General features: G+C 35.8%; 1 protein-coding gene across 5 annotated transcripts in view; it reads right to left on the bottom strand.

Annotated features, from left to right (window-relative positions):
• Positions 1 to 18,908, bottom strand: part of TNNI3K (TNNI3 interacting kinase) — a 278,366-nt gene that overhangs the window by 185,723 nt on the left and 73,735 nt on the right. For all 5 annotated transcript variants that reach the window (XM_047788640.1, XM_047788642.1, XM_047788639.1 and 2 more), the window contains 2 exons: positions 8,661 to 8,759; positions 4,769 to 4,907 (listed from right to left, as the gene is read on the bottom strand). In XM_047788640.1, coding sequence (XP_047644596.1) covers positions 4,769 to 4,907; positions 8,661 to 8,759 — 238 coding nt within the window. The remainder of the gene's footprint in view (positions 1 to 4,768; positions 4,908 to 8,660; positions 8,760 to 18,908) is intronic.

Below are 18,908 nucleotides of genomic sequence, written 5' to 3' on the forward strand. Positions count from 1 at the left end.
GATCAGTCATTTAATAAAAATGTCTACTCTCCATTTTTACTAATTTCCGTGTTAGAAATGCACTAAGTTTCAAGGACAATAAGCTATAAATGCATAGAGTCTATGCCCTTGAATAATTTAAAATCTAGTTGAATAGTCAGTAATTACAGGCCTGAAGTAATACTAAGTGAATACCATGCTGCTAAACTCTGGATGTGCTTTAGCACAATTTTTAAACAAATAACTGGATCAATTGTTTCAGAGCCATTTGCTTTATTATTTTATTACTTTGTCCATGTGGACAGGATGCTTTATTCAAAACGAACAATAATACCCCTTAGCAAACCCCATCCATTCCCATATATATCTATAATATAAATTACCTATAGAGACAAAAGAATTGAAGGAAAAGATTTTTTTAACCATGAAGGATAAGAAGGAAAAGAAAGGCAATATAATAGTTAATTTAAAAATATGCAAGTGTAAACCTCATTTAATATTTAATAAACACTGATTTAGGCGTTACTGCCGCTATATTTGTAAACAGTGATTCTTATTTTATTGTCCTGCAAGATTTTAAGCCAAAGGGAAATCTTTAACAAAGTTAGTGAACTCGTCCTCCCAAGACTGTTATTTAAAAATAAATCTTTGAATCTTTTCTATTAATGAGTGGCTCAGAAGGCCACACTTCTTTAGAGGGATGTTCCTAGTTGTTTTGATTATCTTCCTTTTTAGGATACTTTTCCTTTGTTCACATTCTGTTGGAAGCCAAGGAAAGTCAATACCATGAGTCGATGCTTGAGACCAGTAGGGAGCCCAGGCATCAGGAGGTCACATAAGAGTTCCTGAGGTCCAGAGGGGACATTGTAAAGCAGAATACAGCACGATATTCCATTATTTTATAATTTTCCTTTGGCCATCCCTGGCTCTACCCAACATTATTCTTCTCTAGTTCAATCAATGAGCTTCAAAGCAAATTATTTACTTGGTGAATTACCTGCAGTGGCCTATACATTCTTCCCATCAAAGAAGATATAAATATGAAACAAAGTGATAAGCCAGGAGAAATCCGGACCAAACTCAGAGTCTCTCTTTCTCTCACACATATACATATACACATTTATGTATGTGTGTGTGTATACACACACATACACACTTGTAGTTCTGCTTCAGTTCTTATGATCTCTTTATTTTGTCTTGGACCAATTTGCAAAGACAAAAAGTGTATATATTATGCTATCTGAGGAAAACTAAATGTATGAAGGATATTCTATTTGTTCTAACTTAATATCTTTTTTTCTTTTTGTCTTTTTAGGGCCACACCCATGGCATATGGAGGTTCCCAGGCTAGGGGTCCAATCGGAGCTGTAGCTGCCGGCCTACACCACAGCCACAGCAACGTGGGATGCAAACTGCATTTGTGACTACACCACAGGTCACAACAACAGCGGATCCTTAACCCACTGAGCAAGGCCAGGGATCAACCTCATGGATGCTAGTCAGATTCGTTTCCGCTGAGCCATGATGGGAACTCTCTTCTCTAACTTAACATCTTATTGAGAGATTTAAATGAAGGAATCTCAAGCAAAGCAATACATGTAAATCATTATTAGGAAAATATCTGGTGACTCGTCCTCTACTTTAAAAATAGAGTATGTGTACAGTAATATCTTTTGAAAGAAAGATTGGATGAATGGATAGGTAGATAGGTATCTTTCTTATTTCTGCTTATGGATCTTAAAGATAAAATAAATATTTGCACATTAACCCAGCACTGTCAGCACATCCCATTAGCTGTCTAAAACAACTCCAAGTGTGTCATAAATGAATTTTCTTTTTTTTTTCTGTCTTTTTATCTTTTCTAGGGCTGCATCTGAGGTATGTGGAGGTTCTCAGGCTAGGAGTCTAACCGGAGCCACAGCCACAGCAACTTGGGATCCGAGCCATGTCTGCGAACTACACCACAGCTCACGGCAACACCGGATCCTTAACCCACTGAGTAGGGCAGGGGTCGAACTCACAACCTCATGATTCCTAGTCGGATTCATTAACCACTGAGCCACGACGGGAACTTCAACAAGTAAATTTTCAGTAACAAATCTGTGTGATAGTTCTGACAAGATATATTTTTTTAAAATAAATTACTTCTTTTTACTGACCATGCCCTAGACATTTTTTGTGACTTTCTCTAATATCCAGTTCTGTGTTAAGAGAACTAGAGCATTTAACATTCAGATTGCAAAAAACTAATAGGTTCTGAATTTAAAATTTTCTATTTTTAATTTTATCAAAATGATAACTTGTGAGAACAGTATTAATATTTTCTCCTTATGGAGTCCAGCAATATTTTGACTTTTTTAATCTCAATAAATATTACATTTCTCCTTTGTCATTGCCCTAAGAGGTACGAGGGAGAAGACCACATATGTGACTCAATGGGTCAGCCTTCCAAACATGCTGAACATGAGTTCAGAATTACATTTTGGCTAATTTTGTAACCTGAATTTATTTTCATCTGTGACATTCTGTTGCCATGGAAACATACTGTAAATACCAGATTTCAAATTGTGTTCCCTTTGGGGTCATTCATTTACTCTTCCCTTATGTCCATTCACCACAGGCAAGGTCCAGATCAAAATAAATCATCTGGAGGCTTATCTATATTTTGGAATAAGTGAACTAACTGATAATAAATCTTGTGCAGTGTCCATCAGCAGGAAAGATCTCATGGTTTATTATTTTCCATTGGTTGAAGTGCAAACCAATATCTTAAATATCAAGTGTGCATAGGAAAGAAATAAAAATACTTAAAAATCTGAGTCATGTTGTCTTTTGATTTTTTTAAATGATTGAGTAGCATGCATGTAGTGCTTGGGTGAGTCAGAAAGAAAATGTTAAAAACCATATCATATGATGCTGGTATGTACGGGGAATACGGGTGCAGTACACATTTCAATGCCTTTTTAGAAGAGTCCTTTGATCCTGGAGACATGCTGATCATAAATGACACTCATTTTGACACCACTGAGCTTTGGAGTTGCGCAGAGGAATAAAAAACTGAGGTTGGCACTAATAATAGAAGGGAAAATATGAATGGTTCCTGACCCCTTGGAAGAGTGAGGCAGTTTCAAAAACAGTTATGTGTTCAGTGATTCACACAGGTGTACCTCTGCCTATCTGAAAGCAACAGAATCAAAGAGACTGCTTAAACAAGGTCTAAGGAACAACATTTCTTGCATCCTGACAACACAGGTTGTTTATGATAATGCTATAGAGGGAATTCCTGATTTATTGCACACTGGCTCAGAAAACAATACAAACCATGTTTCTCAAACATTTTCAAATAGAATGGTCCTGTTTTCAACATGGAAATGAAACTGCTCTAGCCTCTTGCCATAGTTGTCTCTGGGAGCCTTTGTGTTTTCTTTATGAGTAGATGAAAACATTGATTAGCTGTACTGGCTGAGTATCAATCTCAATTTTGGATCAAGGAAATGGCTGTTTTAGAGCTCTGACAACCTTACGCTTTTGGAAATATGCATCATTTCTGCTGCAAAGCCCAGTACTTCTTAAGAGCTTGGCTTTTAATTAGGTCTCCTGGGGTGAGGGGGGGGGGTTAAAAGAAGAATGCTGGATATGCCTGAGAGAATTTAACGACAGGATGTAACTCTGAGTGAATCTGTGTCAAAAAATAATTTGTGAGAAAGATAAGAGAAAGAAAGAACTCTCTTCAATAATTTTAATCAATTTTCAAAAATTCATTTTATAATTAAAGAAAAGTTGCAGGAAATTCTATTCTATTAACTGCCTCTAAAATCTTTCTGTGTATTCTAAAGCTTTTGTCCTCCCAACCTGATAACACTCTATTTCTATTAAAACTAATGCTATTATCAAAAGTTGGGGAGGATGTGGGGAGCAACTAGAACTCTCATATATAGCTGTGGGACTGAAAAACAGTACAAATGCTTTGGAAAATGGTCTGAAATTTCAAAAAAAGTTAAACATGTGCATACCCTTTGACTCTGGAACTATTAATACACATATACACAAAAAATTGAATGTTTCTGGCAGCTATATTCACAAAAGGCGAACACTAGAGACATTCAAACTTCCATTAGAAGGAGAATGGATAAACACATAAAAAATTATGGAAAATTCATACAATCTTCAGTAATGAAAAAGGGCAAATTATCATTATGCAACAAACATGAATAAACGTCAAAACTGTCTTATTGATCAGAAGAAAGTAGTCACAAAATTACATCAATGTTAAGAACAGAAAAAAATAACCCTTGGCAATAGAATTTTGATTGCCTTTGGTGGTGAAAGCTATTTACTAAGAAGCAGGCACAAAGGAACTTTTCAGAGTTTAACTTTCCTGATGAAAATTTAACTATATCTTGATCTGTGTGGCTTTTACATGAGTATATCCCTAAACAAATATTCCTTTAAGTCAATATTCACTTAATATTTGTGAATTCTGCTATATGTAAATTTTTTGCCTCAATTTAAAAAAATATTAGTGAATAACAAGTAGGAATAATTTAGGAAAACCCTTTACTTTTATTGCAATGCCTAATTCATTAAGAGTTGAGCTAAAATATATAAAGAAGGATTAACATAAAGGTTTAATTAATATATTAAAAATAATAAATTATGACTTGTGGAACAAATTAGTATATGAGAACAGGATCAAATAGCTTCAAGTTTATTTTTAGTAAATCAGTAAATTAGAACTAAAAAAGTACACATAAAGTAAAAGACAGCAAAATTCTAAACGTAATCTTACCGTCTGCTTTGCTGCCTTCTTCTACCAAGAGTTTTGCAATATCAAAGAATCCTTTTGCAGATGCCAGGTGGAGGGGCCTATCTCCAACTTCACCGCTTACATTTACATCAGCACCAAATTTCAAAAGGAGGCGTGTTACCTAAAAGGTCCATTCATTTGAAATTAGTGTCAAATGTCAAACAATAATGCAATGCTTTCAGCAATATGGAAGAAGACATGTCATTAAGGCCTTCTCTTAAATAATTTTTGCCTAGCAGTAACAGAACATCCTAACTTAACTGGCCTAACAGCAGGAATTTATGACTTTATCACCTCACAGGAAATATAAAGCTGGAGCAATTTCAGGGTTAGATCTTCATTGTCCATAAATAATCTACTCTAAAGTCACCCAAAATCTTCTCTGAATGATCTTTTCTAAAGTCTCCTCTGGCCAGAGCCAGCAGTGTTTGCTTGATTCTTGATTTTCACAGCAACTCCATGCATAGGTCACCAATGGTCATCTTGCTATTGGGGTTCTGGGATCTTTTTTGGATTTTTGAGTAAATGGGAGATAGCCACACTGGCCCTCAGCATTTTCCCAAATTAGCTGTTTTTCATGTCCAAAAGGGCAAAGAGACATGAAGTAATAATCAACTTAGAAGTATTCCAGGGGTTGTTTCAGGTAATCTATGGGATCCTTTCAAATTATTTACATATCCACTTAGGAACCTTCCAAATAATTTCTCTAAACTTGCCACTGCTTCCTCTTGGAATTCCCAAAGTCATCACAGTGATCCCAAGAGACAAGTTAGGATGAATATGTGCCATTAAAACAACAATTATGAGAGGACTCCTCAAAAGTCGTGACCATTGAGGCATCAGCATAAAAGTGAATTCAAGCTCTAAAACTATTTTATGGCAGCAAATAAATATATCTTGGGCAGAAACCTCTCAAGAATATGATCCATATTTGGTAGAAATTCTAGGTGAAAAATGAGCTGGGTAGGATGTGGTGCAACCTCCTACTGAGTGCAGTGGGTAAAGAACAATGGTTCTGAAATCAGGCTTCTACTTATCTGTTGTGTCACCTTGAATAAATTATTTGGCTTTTGAAAATTCAGTTTCTCCACTGCTAAGATGGGAATGATTATCAGTTCTACCTCAAAGGGTTGTTGTGAGGACTAAGTAAGTTATTACATGTAAAGCACTTAGAAAAGTGCCTGGGTACTCAATGAATGATAGGAGAAGTGGTAGCATCAGTGTGGAAAATGTGTATTTTATCCAGTTGTCAGCTAATGGGCAGACTAATACTTAATTCACGGGAAATCTGAACAGTAGACATTTACTCTCAGGAACCCTGCACTCCTAAGCAGCTATTTCCACTTACGCAGACTCCATAAATTCTGATTGTGTGTCTTTATAATGGACAGATTTAAACTGTCTTTGAAATCGATTGTCTATTAGGCACTATTACTATATACCTAGGAAATATTGGTCTTGGTACAAAACATCTACTCTTCCACTTAAAAATACGTAAATAAACAAAGAGCAAGGAACATGGCACATTAATATATCGAATGTACCGTTCATCTGTCAGCATATTTTTTAGCAAATGACAATAGCATCCATAAATTACTTATGTGCTGTCTGTGCACATAGAAAGTGAGTCCCTTATCATAAAAAGGCCATCCATATTTTAGCATAATTTTATAAGAATGTGACTATATATTCAGGGAAAGTAAACAAATTTAGCTCTCAACATGCAGAGAAGCTTTTTATGTTTCTGCTGGGTGATGAGGTTAATCGTCAAAGAGATGACTCTACAAATAATGTGCATTGTGTATATCCTGTCTGTACCTGAAGTCAGAAAAGTATGGAATTTTTTCATCACCTGAGCTTTTAGACCCTGTTCTTTCAAAAGCATTTTCAGTTGCCCAGCTCTCCAGTGCACTCCAGTGTGCTCTGAGTAACAACACATCAGTGAAATGAGCAATCTTCTCTGGCTATAGGTCACGCTTTCCAGGTCTGAGAGTGTCCAGGCATACGGCATCCAGCAAAGGAATAAAGGCACAATGACTAGAACTGCACAGAGACAAAAGTATGATTTTCGGCTTGGGATCCTCAGACAGTGCAATGGCATGACCTCTATGAAGGTAAAAGGTATAATTCTGCTGTATAACTGAGTAAGACTAGAGATCTAGAGATATAAAATGAGGAAGAGTGAAAATGGGATGTCAAATGAACAGTTAAATTTTGGTCATCCAATTACATTTGTATTTCTGTCTTAATTTGGTTCTATTGAGTCCCTTGAGCATAGCTAAATGAAAGCAGTATATAAAAATTTTTGTCTTTCATAAGTTAAGGTTGAAAAATTAATGGACTTTGGAATGACAACACCTGGCCTTGAATTCTGGTTCTACCATCTAAGTAAATGGCCTGGACTTTATGATCTCTCTCATTGATAGAAGAGGGACAAGGAGAGGCCCTTTGGTATAACAAAATGAATGTGGGCTTTGGGATCAGACAGACCTGAACACATATTTCAGCTCTTCTACTTATTAGCTAAATGACTCTGGTATGTTTCCTGATCTGAGTAAGTTTCTATGTGTATCACTGAGAAGAAGTGGGCAAATAACAGCTAATTTTAGATTTGTGACAAAATTAGAAAAAAATCTACATAAAGGTCTTAACACAGTGCTTGTCTGTCCATCGCATGAGTTTACTCGCATGGTAACTCTCATTAAGTTTGTAAGGTTGTCATGAATGTCAAATGAAATTATTTGTTGAATGAAGCTACACTGTAAACTTTAAAGCATTCTATACATATTATTACTTCATTAGAGATTATCAAATTTTATAAATATGTATCTGTCATGTAACTATATACCTAAAGAAAATTATTCATTTAAAGCACATTTAGTGATTTTTTTCAGTTTATGTTATTCCATATATTAGTTTCCAATTGCCACTGTAGCAAATTACCACAAAATTATTGGATTACAAAGGCACATTTTTATTCTCTAATAGTTCCGGAGCTCAGAAGTCTAAAATCAAGTTATCAGAATGTTTCATTCTCTCTGGAGGCTTTCATCTCCTTTTCAGCTTCAACTAGCCGCCTGCATTCCTCAGCTTGTGGCTCCTTGCATCACTGTAACCTCTTGCTTGCATTAACACATCTCCTGCTACTCACCTGGATTTCCTGCTCCCTATTATATGACCCCTGTGATTACATCAGGTCCATCTAGATAATCCAGGATAATATCCCCATTTCAAGATCCTTAACTTGATCACACCTGTGCAGTATCTTTTAAGGTAATATTCACAGGTTCCACAGATTAGAATGTGAACATATTGTGGTACACATTTTTCAGCTGACCACATCCCAGGTCACTAGAAAAGAGAAAACCCAGTTTCTGAAGTCACCTTTTCTCAGAGGACTTTTGGAATGGGCTTTATGGTTTGTTTTGTTACTCTCATTAACATCATCACATCATTTACTGTCTGTCAAACACTTTAACATCTCATAGTAAAAGCAAACCTATCAGGTAGGAACATTAATATTTTCTACATTTTATAATAAAGAAACTGAAGATCAGTGATATTATGTATGCTACACATGGTCATAAAGCTAGTAATTTTTCAATTCAGGCTGATCCCTATAGCTACACACTCACCTATATACTCTACTGCCTCCCTTGTGCACTAAAGTAGTCAGTAAAAATGAATGATTCGGTAGCTTCAATGTTTCTGTGGATCTACAAAAGCTCCTCAAGGGTGGAACTGATAAGAAGAGGGCAAAAATAATTCAAAGGATATCTTAAATATCCTTTCTTTGAAGCTAGTACAGTTCATGAAAAGCCTGGAGCACTTAAGTGATCCCCCAGGCTTTGGAAATCCTACCGTCTTGCCTTACCTGTTCATGCCCGTAGTAAGCTGCAATGTGTAATGGAGTGAAGAAAACTGCATCCTGAATGTTGACATTAGCTCCATGCTGCAACAGCACATCAGCAGCCTGGACAACAAAGACAGCTGCAGTTAAGAGATTCACTGGGGCATCTGCCCCTCAAATTCATTTTACAACTACAATGCACAACTCTTCTTTCAGGAGTCACCACCCTAAAACACAATTTTCTTCCATCTCCCTCCTCTGAAATCTCCAACAGCTTGCTGTTGCATAGAAAATAGAAAACAAACCCCTTACTCTGGCATCCAAGGTCCTATCAATATCATGGTATTCTTTGAAATGTGTTTCCCATTACTCTCTTTCATAAATCCAACTGTGTGATCAAACTGCACTCCATTTCCTACTTTTCTAAGTCTTTGTTCACATTATTTCCTCAGTCAGAAGTTCTTTTCTGCCCAATCTACAGATGTTTAAACCCAAGTTAAATGCCTTCTCCTCCAAGATTTCTTCAATTTCCCTCCTTTCATTGCTGACCGACTTACTGAAATTGTCTTCCTATATTTTATGTCTTTTTTGTTTTTTTTAGGGCTGCACCCACGCCATATGGAGGTTCCCAGGCTAGGGGTCAAATCAGAGCTCTAGCCACTGGCCTACACCACAGCCATAGCAATTCAGGAGCCGAGCCAAGTCTGAAACCTACGCCATAGCTCACGGCAACGCCAGATCTTTAACCCACTGAGTGAGGCCAGGGATGGAATCTGCATCCTCATGGATGCTAGTCAGATTCGTTTCTGCTGAGCCATGATAAGAACTCCTCTTTCTATTTTTTAAATCTCATGTAACTTTGTTTCAAGCCATTTAGAATAATTTAAAATTTTGCATACATGCCTTATCATCCTTATTAAAGAGAAACTTCTTTATGGACAAGGTGTATATCCAATTCATCCTTCTAATTCTACCATAGCATGTTGCAAATAGTAATCATTTAACAAGAATTTGTTGAATGAATTAATAAATGAACAAGTGAAAAAATTACAGGAGCTATTGCCAACTGTCTTCATTGAAAGCCATAGATGGCCAAAAAATCTGCTGACCCTTCTGATTTCTTCTCCTACCAAAGCCTCTTTTCTCTGGAGAACTGATTGAAATTACTTCCTCCAGATGTGTCCATTTTCACTGTGAATTTTCCTAATGCATTCTCTATTCTTCAGTTGGTAAAATAATATACATTTGGAAAAAAAATTCAAAAGTCTATCAGACTTAGAAGAGAGAACATGAAGATGGGCTCTAGGAGCTCAAGGAACATATACTTCACCACCTCTTCTGTTCCTAGAAACAAACTGCCTCCTAAGTCAAGTTCCCTTCTTGCCTAAATCATAGCCTTTCAGAACTATGGGTCATGGACATTGAATAACAAACCACTATGTTTTAAAAAGGGAGAAATTGAAGATCAGATGAATCAGGAAATTTTTCAAAGTCATGGAGCAAGTCAGTGCTGGCAGGGAAGTGAATCTCTAGTCTCTCGTCTCAAGTTTTGTTTCCAAGTGTCCTATAGTTTTAAATTGGTCATTCATTCAATCGTCTGTTTATTCATGTATCAATACACAATCTATTGAGCAGATATGAGCTAAAACAATGTTACTTTACATGATTATTCTCACAATTAACACAATCACTGGGGTAGAAGTAGAACTGATTGTAACTGCCATATAAAGAGATAAGGAATTCTTGTTGGAACAGCTGAAATTTCTGGTGGGTCCAAAAATATAATGAGCAGATATTTAGGCTTCTGTACATTCCCAAAACAATGCCTTTGCTGATATCTGGATATTGCTGAATAATGTTCAGTAGAATATACAATGTGTAGAGTAGGGTGTTTTTTCTAGTGAAAAATTAAAACCACAATTAACATTTATTGAGGGCATGTTACGCATGAGACCCTGACCTAAGTGTGTAAATGACAAGTGGACTGCCTCTGTCTTACTCTAAAACGCAGAAAGATAGGTGCTACTCTCCCATTTTAAATGTGTAGTAACTGAGTCTCAGGGAGGCTATGCAACTTCTTTGAGGTGATACAACTAGTAAGAGCAGAACTGGAATTCAAATTTAGGTCTCTCTGAATTCAAAGTTTCTTTCCATCAGGTTCCTCCTGTGACCTTGATCTCATTAATACTGACCTTTAAGTAAATGAACTAACTGACTCTATCTCAGATAAGAGGAAGACTTCTGTCAGTAGAAACTTTGTAGATTCAGCTTAGAAATGAATGCTGGAGCCATTTATATCAAACGCCTGGTATCTTAGACTTCACATGCCTGGGAGTTCAATCTTAGGTACTTTTAAAGGATGTCACAAATGATCAAGGTAAATGAAGCTTTTTACAATTTCCCTTATTTTAAATATAGCATAAAATAAAGTAGACAGCATGAATTTTTATTGCAACAAAGGCTCTTAAATATTACCATATAGAACCAATTTCTTAAGCATGGTTCCAGAACTTTCATTCTAAAAGATAACAGCTCTCAGACTTCAGTACATAGTCCAAAGCATTTTTTCCTCCTAAGTTCACACTTATCCAGTCATTCATAAGGTCAATTTTTTTGGCTGAACATTCATTAATTATGAAGTGTTGGCCTTCAGAGAAACTGTCAAAATGTAAACTTTAATGAAACCACACAGAGTCATAATTGAACAGTAGGCCTTATTTAGTTTATTTTAAAATTCAAGGAAATATTTAACCATTGAGAACAATGAACAAAGGAATTATCTCAATAATTTCACAGGTTGCTTATATGGGTTGAATGCATTTATTCATTCTTTTGATATTTCAAGTCATCATGTGGAGTATATCTCTTAGTAATCTTATGGGATTATAATGTACTGGGATATATAAATATGCCTGTCATGTGGCTAGGACAAATGCACACATATTAATATTTGGGCTAGAATATATACCTATTAAGTCATTTTAACCATGCTTTCCCTACTCCAGAGTCTGAAAGAGGGTTCAACTTCACCTTCTTTCCACTACATGAAGCCCCAGCAAAGTCACAAACCGATTCTAGTTTATTTACCACTATGCTAAGTATATAATAAGCACCCAAATAATTGTTGAATTGGATTGCATTTCCAGTCAAAAAATAGGAATAGGAGTTCCCATTGTGGTGCAGTGGAAACGAATCCAACTAGTATCCATGAGGATCTGGGTTTGATCCCTGGCCTCACTCAGCGGGTTAAGGATCTGGCATTGCTGTGAGCTGTGGTGTAGGTTGCAAACACAGCTCGAATCTGGATCTGGTGTTGCTGTGGCTGTGGCTGTGTGTAGGCTGGCAGCTGCAGCTCCAATTCAACTCCTAGCCTAGGAACTTCCACGTGCCATGAGTGTGGCCTTAAAAAGTAAAACAAAACAAAACAAAACAAAACAAAACAAAACAAAAACTACTATCAATCATAAGGGAATTTAAACATTAATAATTTGGACTCAATTATATGATAAAAATTTTAAATAACTGAACAAACATTTATTGATCATTTATTTCGTATTAACTTTTAGCAAATTCCAAGTGCCTATTCCACTCCAGTTACTGTGATTGGGAGTTTTACCTATATTGTCCCATTACGATTTTCACAGGACACAAAATTCTGCTGTGCTAAAATTTTTTTTGAGAAAATATATGATTTTGTTTTTTTCCACCAAAACAATAACAAAACTACTTAGTGAAATAGTACACTAGAAACAAGTCTTATCATAGAGAAGATACCCTAATAATCTTTAAACTCTTTAAAGAAATGAACTTTATCATACTTAGATTTGTATAACTGACATATAAATCAGTATTATTACTATTAAAGAAGCAAGATTCAAATATAGGCTAGTAACTTGGTATACTTTACTGGTGGAAAGATAAGCACACCAAAGTGCCTACCATTATGTGGTTGTTTTATAAGCACAAAAAAAATGGATCAGAGCTCTTTACGTTGATACTAGGGAATTACTTCATATCTTACCCTTTAAAGATTTGCCAGTTGGCTCTCTCAAAGTTCCAATTAAGAGTCCCTTCAACTTCCAGGTTATAATTTAAACACTCATTTATGCATTTCTTCTCTTTCTTCCTAGAAAGCCTCTGTTCTCATTCTCTGCCTGTAACATACCCAGTCCTAAGCCCAAGCTCAGTTCCCAGGTTCTCAACCTTCCACAAACACTTTACCATGTTAATCATTTATTTATATGCTCATACTATTTATCTTCACAACTCAATCTTTGCATTAATTATCACTGTGTTTAAAGCACTATTATATAAAATTTTAAACTACTTTTTTTTTTTCTTCATGTTCTAAACTTGTCTCAATGGAGTGTAAGAAGTTTTGACTCCAGGTACAAAGATTTATCACATGAGCCACTGGAATTTAATCCTAATGAAAACAGGCAGATCTTATCATTTAAAATTCTAGGGACTTAAAAAATAATGCCTACAGGAGCAAAGGTCCTCATTGTTCATGCTTATGTTTCCTTCTACAGTATGACTTTAATGTGTTGACTTGGTCCCATTTGATCCCCCCCATTTCATTTATGAAAATCATTGACAGCGATGAAGAAGGAAAAAAATAACCATTATCAAGAGGAAATAACTGTCCCATAGAAGAGAAAGCAGAGTAAGGTAAATTCTACATGGAATAAAATGGCAATCAATCAGAGTTGAAATTGCCAAAATTAAACACAATGTCTTATACCTAGTAGACTTTCAATAAATACATACACTTTGAAATTAAGTTTTTCTTTGCTTTAAGTGATATCTCATTTCCTATGACTTCTTTGGAGTCTTCCTTCATAGTTACACTGATGTTTTACTTAGGATTTATAGCTTGTTTAAAGCTACAGTTTTCTCTTCTGTATGTCTTTATCTAACCTTTATAATTCAGACTTACAGTTAGCAGAACCATGAAGATAACACATATTTCCATTTAGTGGAAAAATCTGTATTAGCAAAGCTATAGAGGAAAAAATGTTTTCTCAAGTTTATGCCTTAGGAATTCAAAATGATCCCAAAGATATTAATAATGGTAGTTGATTTAGATTTGATATTCTTCAGTTATTTCCAGTTCTAACTTTCAATAGCCAGTTTCAGTTGCATCCCATCGAACCACCACCCTCTCTCCTAAACTTTGCAACCTTCTCTTGAGAGCATTCTACACTTTTTGTTCACATATCCTCACCTTCTATTCGCTCCTCAGCCCAACTATAGTCTGGCTGGCCTCAGCATTTGAGGGAAGTTTCTCTGGAAAATGACATCAGAGGCCTCCTAATTATCAATTCCAAGTGATATGTGAGTATTTTCCTTACTTTATCATTTCTCCAGACTTTGTTACTATTTGTCTTCTCTTTAAGCTCCTATCCTCCCTTAGATTAATGGACATGACCATCTTTCAGTTTGATCATTACCTCTCTGCCAAGTTGCCAAGTTCTTATTGTTCCCCTATGCTTGATCCTTACTTCTCTGCCAACTTCTTATTGTTCCTCTATAGAGGTGACTCTCTGTTCATTTCCTAAGTGTTTAAGTGTTGCTTTTTCTTCATGGCATTTGTGTTTCTTTTTGATCTCCTTTGTCTGCTTTAATCATCTTGCACTAATTAAGTTAATACATGCAAAGCATTTAGGACAATGCTTGGTACATCAGAGTAAGTGCTCAATAAGTGGTAGTTATTAGCCATTTTGCTTTATACATTTCATGTATCACTATTACAACTGCTGCTTCTATTACTACTATTGCTACTATTTCTACAACACACACACACACACACACACACACACACACACACACATTCTCTCTCCAGTAGCATATGATTTTTCTCAGACTTCTTCTAACACAGGGTCCACCCTATTTAGCCACTATTAGTCCAGTTATATATTTCCACTTAGTTTCCCAACTACTTCCACCGTGGGTTTATACAGTCTCCTGCACTGATCTCAACTTTATCACTTGCTCTTTGATTTTTGACAATATGGATGAAGCATTAGAAGTCAAAGGGAGCTAATATTTCTTAAATGTGTGCTTTGTGAAAAGCTATAAGCTAAATAAAAATATCTCACTCAATGCTCACAACAATCTCATGGAATTGCTATTAAAAGAACCATTTAAGAAGTAGGAACAATAAAGTTAAGAATTATATAGTTGGAGTTCCTGTCATAGCTCAGTGGAAACAAATCTGACTAGCATCCATGAGGATGCAGGTTCGATCCCTGGTCTTGCTCAGTGGGTTAAGGATCCAGCGTTTCCATGATCTGTGGTATAAGGTGCAGATGCAGCTCAGATCCTGAATTGCTGTGGCTGTGGTATAGGTATTTGACCCCTAGCTTGGGAACCTCCATATACTGCCAGTACAGCCCTAAAAAGCCAAAACAAACAAAACAAACAAACAAACAAAAGAATTATACAGTTTTAAGGGAAAGCAAGACCTATTGGAATCCAAAGCACCATACTACCCCATACTGTTTTTCTTCTTACGTCTGTTATTATTTGGGGACAGCTAGCAATTCTGTGTCATCTCAGAGCCCTCTATAGGAATGTAGCTCTCGGTCGATGTTGATACTCAGGGATTTTCAAGGACAGCTACATAGGCAGTCTATCAGTAAGAATGATCCTGATTTTGTAATTATTTGCAGATGACTAAAAAAAATTAAATCTTATTTCAAGTAGAAGTTATATGTCAGGGATCTTGAAGCATCATATATACTACAATAAGAAGTTTAGGATTCTTAAAATTTTTCCATATGGTGATTCACCAAGAGGTTTTAAGTAGGAGTAAAGCACATTCTGATTTGCACCTTAAAAAGATCCTTCTAGGAGTAGCATAGTAAATGGATTAAAGAGGGAGCAAGGCTAGAAACAGGGTGATCAGTTAGTCAGGTATTGCAATAAGTTAAAAAGACAGATATAAGGATACAAATGATCTGAGGAAGAAGTAGTGGCCTGGAGATGGAGAATGGGTTTTAGAGACATTAAGATGGTAGAATCATGTGACACTGCATATTGGGGATGGGAAGACATGATGGCTTACATTACTTAGCATTTTAGATGGTAGCATTGATTTAGATTTAACAAGCACTTCTTTTGACTTTACGCTCTATTTTCTCAAGAATTTTTTTATTTTTAAGTTTATATACTGACTTCTTGACACCATTACAGCTGCTAGACAAGACTTCTCTATCATGTAGTTACAGAGATTTTCACTTAAAACATTGGCTGAATATTTTCATAATGACTTTTTTTTTTAAGCCTGACATAGCTCTAATTAAATATTTGAGTACAGAAACTTATTGGAAAATAGTTTCTTCAGGCTGTCACAGAAATGAGGTTCTCTTATGCAATCTCTCTCTTATTATCTTGGGTTAAAATTAAATTTGGTCCAAAAATACTCAGAAAATGATTTCACAAGATAATATTATCAAAGGAATTAAAGGATGCTCTGTATTCTCAGGTTGTAGAAATAGAGCTTAAAGATATATCAACTTATATACATATAGTAAAAGAATTCTATTGATTATAGAAATTTATTACTTCTCAAGAAATGATGAGAATATAAGTTGAAAAGCTGGGTAAATAAAGAAAAGTGATGAGAAGCCATGATGTCAAGGCTGGAGATTCAAGTGTTATTTTATAGAAGTAATAATTGAAGCTAGGAGATAACATCACTTCTGTAAGGTAGGAAGAGATATTTGTGGGATATTTATGGCTAAAATGTCAGAAGGAAGGGAGCCAGCAAAGGAAAGCTAAGAGTCATCCAAGAAAGAAAAAGAGAACAAAGGAATGCCTGGTAAGGAAGCTCATAGAAGAGGAATTTTTTAAGAGGGGCAAATTTTTCTGAGCCTTCCAGCTAATCATCATCTTGCCGTGCTATTTTCTTCCTTATAGATATACTTTTTTTGCAGCATTTCCTTATGTGGAGGGTCTTATTTTAAAATCCCTGGCTGAGAAAACAGGCTTTCAATGTTCACTGTGTTATGAATATATCATGTTCTATGCATTTCAAAAGCCACATTTTTTCTTATGAGATTTATTTTTATAGTTTGCCAAAGGCCCAACATTTTCCACTATATTGCAACTATAGAGACTTGAAAATTATAGTATAAGTCAGGCTCCCTCCCACTGATGTCCTCCCCACCTTGCACATACTGGACATCATCATCATCATGCAGGGGTGCAAGTGCTAGGAGAAAAAGAGTTTTTGCATGACTTCTGTTATCCAGACCAAGTCGCCTGTGAAAAACATGTGATTTGCCTCTACTTGAAAAATTAACTTCAGAGTTACACTTTGAAGGTGAGCTGTAGTCAACTAATGGAACATACAAAGGGACACACAAAGATTTCGGCTCTTAGATAAAAAGAATAAGTGTCCTCCTAAAAATTATTTCAATGATCAATTAATTCCAACAGATAGAATTTAAAAACAAAGAAGACAACATCAACAATTACGTCTCAGGCCCAGGGATTAGTCCTGTTACAAGAATAATAGGTGGGATATTTAGTGCTCCTCTCTTGGAGCTTCCTCATTAATTAATCCAGAAAACTCGCTATTTGATGAACTGCAAGATACTACCTTAATTTGTTTTAGAACGGCAGATGTAGGTAATCAATTATATCCTACAGGCTCTTTATTTAATGACATAATCGAAAATGTTGGTCTGTAATAACTTAGAACAAGTGACACAATGATATTGGTAAATCCACCGTCAGAAAAATATTTTATCTGATTATGAAACACTATAAATTGATAGGTATAGATATCGATTATAGATAATTTTCTTTCTAGATAAGAAATTTATTAAAAGAATAACACATCATTCAGTTAGAGACCTATTATCAGGAAAGAAAAGAGTAGGGATAATGGTGGTAAATCTATTAACCATTCCACTGGTCATGCTAAACTAAGATAAATACAGAGTGACTAATAATTGAGGACTGCAACAAAAATGAAAATAAATACAACATTAAATCTGTTCAAGTAGTTTAGACTTCAGAAACATAAAGGGCCAAGAAGTAACCGTGGGTGGGACTCAAGCTCAGATTTCTAAATACCTTCACATGGGGAGCAAATGATAGAAGCTGGATTCAAAGAAACCCAGGCAGGCTGGTTTCGGAGACCACATACCCAATGCCTATGCTATATTATACTTGCATTGCCAAAAAAATCCCAAAATGTTCTGGGATTCCAGTTTCTCAAACATTTCAAACACTTTTTTCAAATGTTTACTTAATAAACTCAGCATAAGTACTCAGCATAGGTACTATGATAGAATTGGGTTGGGTGGCAGCTGGTTATAGGGGGCCTGGGCTTAGCATTCTTTCCTGTTTTGCCGAATAACCTTGGAGGTGCCACTGGAATGCTAGACATCAAGAGAATGCATACTGGAAATCATTTTTCAACAAAAAAGAGTTGCTAGTTTTTGGAGAATAGACTTGCCGCCGTATCTACCTGCTGGTACCCTGATTCTAAGAAAAGACTGGGCCAAATAAAATAACATTAGCATAGAATCATGCCAAGTTTCCAAGGTTAATAGGGCCTATATCTTCCAGACATAATGTATAACCCCTCTATAAATCCACCTCTGTATATATTTGTTATTGTCTTTGATAAAATATAAGTGGTAATGCTATACATGAGGCTATATATGAGGATCTCTCTCTATATAGAATAGTTATAGAACATCACTTCCAAGATTAGGTTATAAAAAGACTGTGACTTCATCTTATTTGCCCTCTCTTGATCTCTCCATCATTCTCTCTGATGAAAGCCAGATATGTCTTATTATGAGCTTTCCTATGAATAAGATCACCTGGCAAGACATCGATGTCTGTGGATAAGAGACAGAGATGACCTAAGCCTGCCAACAGCTGCATGAGTGAGCATAAAAGTCTCTCAATTTCAGTCCTTGGGATGACTATAGCCCCACTTGAAACCCTGTGAAAGACTCTAAGCCAGGAGACCCAGCTAAAGCACCCTGGGATTCCTGAGCTACAAAAATGGCAAGATAATAAATGTAGCTTAAACAAAATTTTAGGACACTTTTTTATGCAGTGAAAGTTAGCTAATGTACTACTGTGCTAAGTTAGCTAATGTGCAATTCATTACTAAAAACATTCAGATCACAACTGACTTCTACTTTAAAACAGTTACCTACTACCCAGTTGTGAATATTAACAGGAGCAACAGTTCAAATCAAGAAGTATTTTTGAGCACCTAAGTTTTCTAAGCACTATGCT

The sequence above is a fragment of the Phacochoerus africanus genome, chromosome 8 (assembly GCF_016906955.1).
Source record: "Phacochoerus africanus isolate WHEZ1 chromosome 8, ROS_Pafr_v1, whole genome shotgun sequence".
Taxonomy (NCBI): domain Eukaryota; kingdom Metazoa; phylum Chordata; class Mammalia; order Artiodactyla; family Suidae; genus Phacochoerus; species Phacochoerus africanus.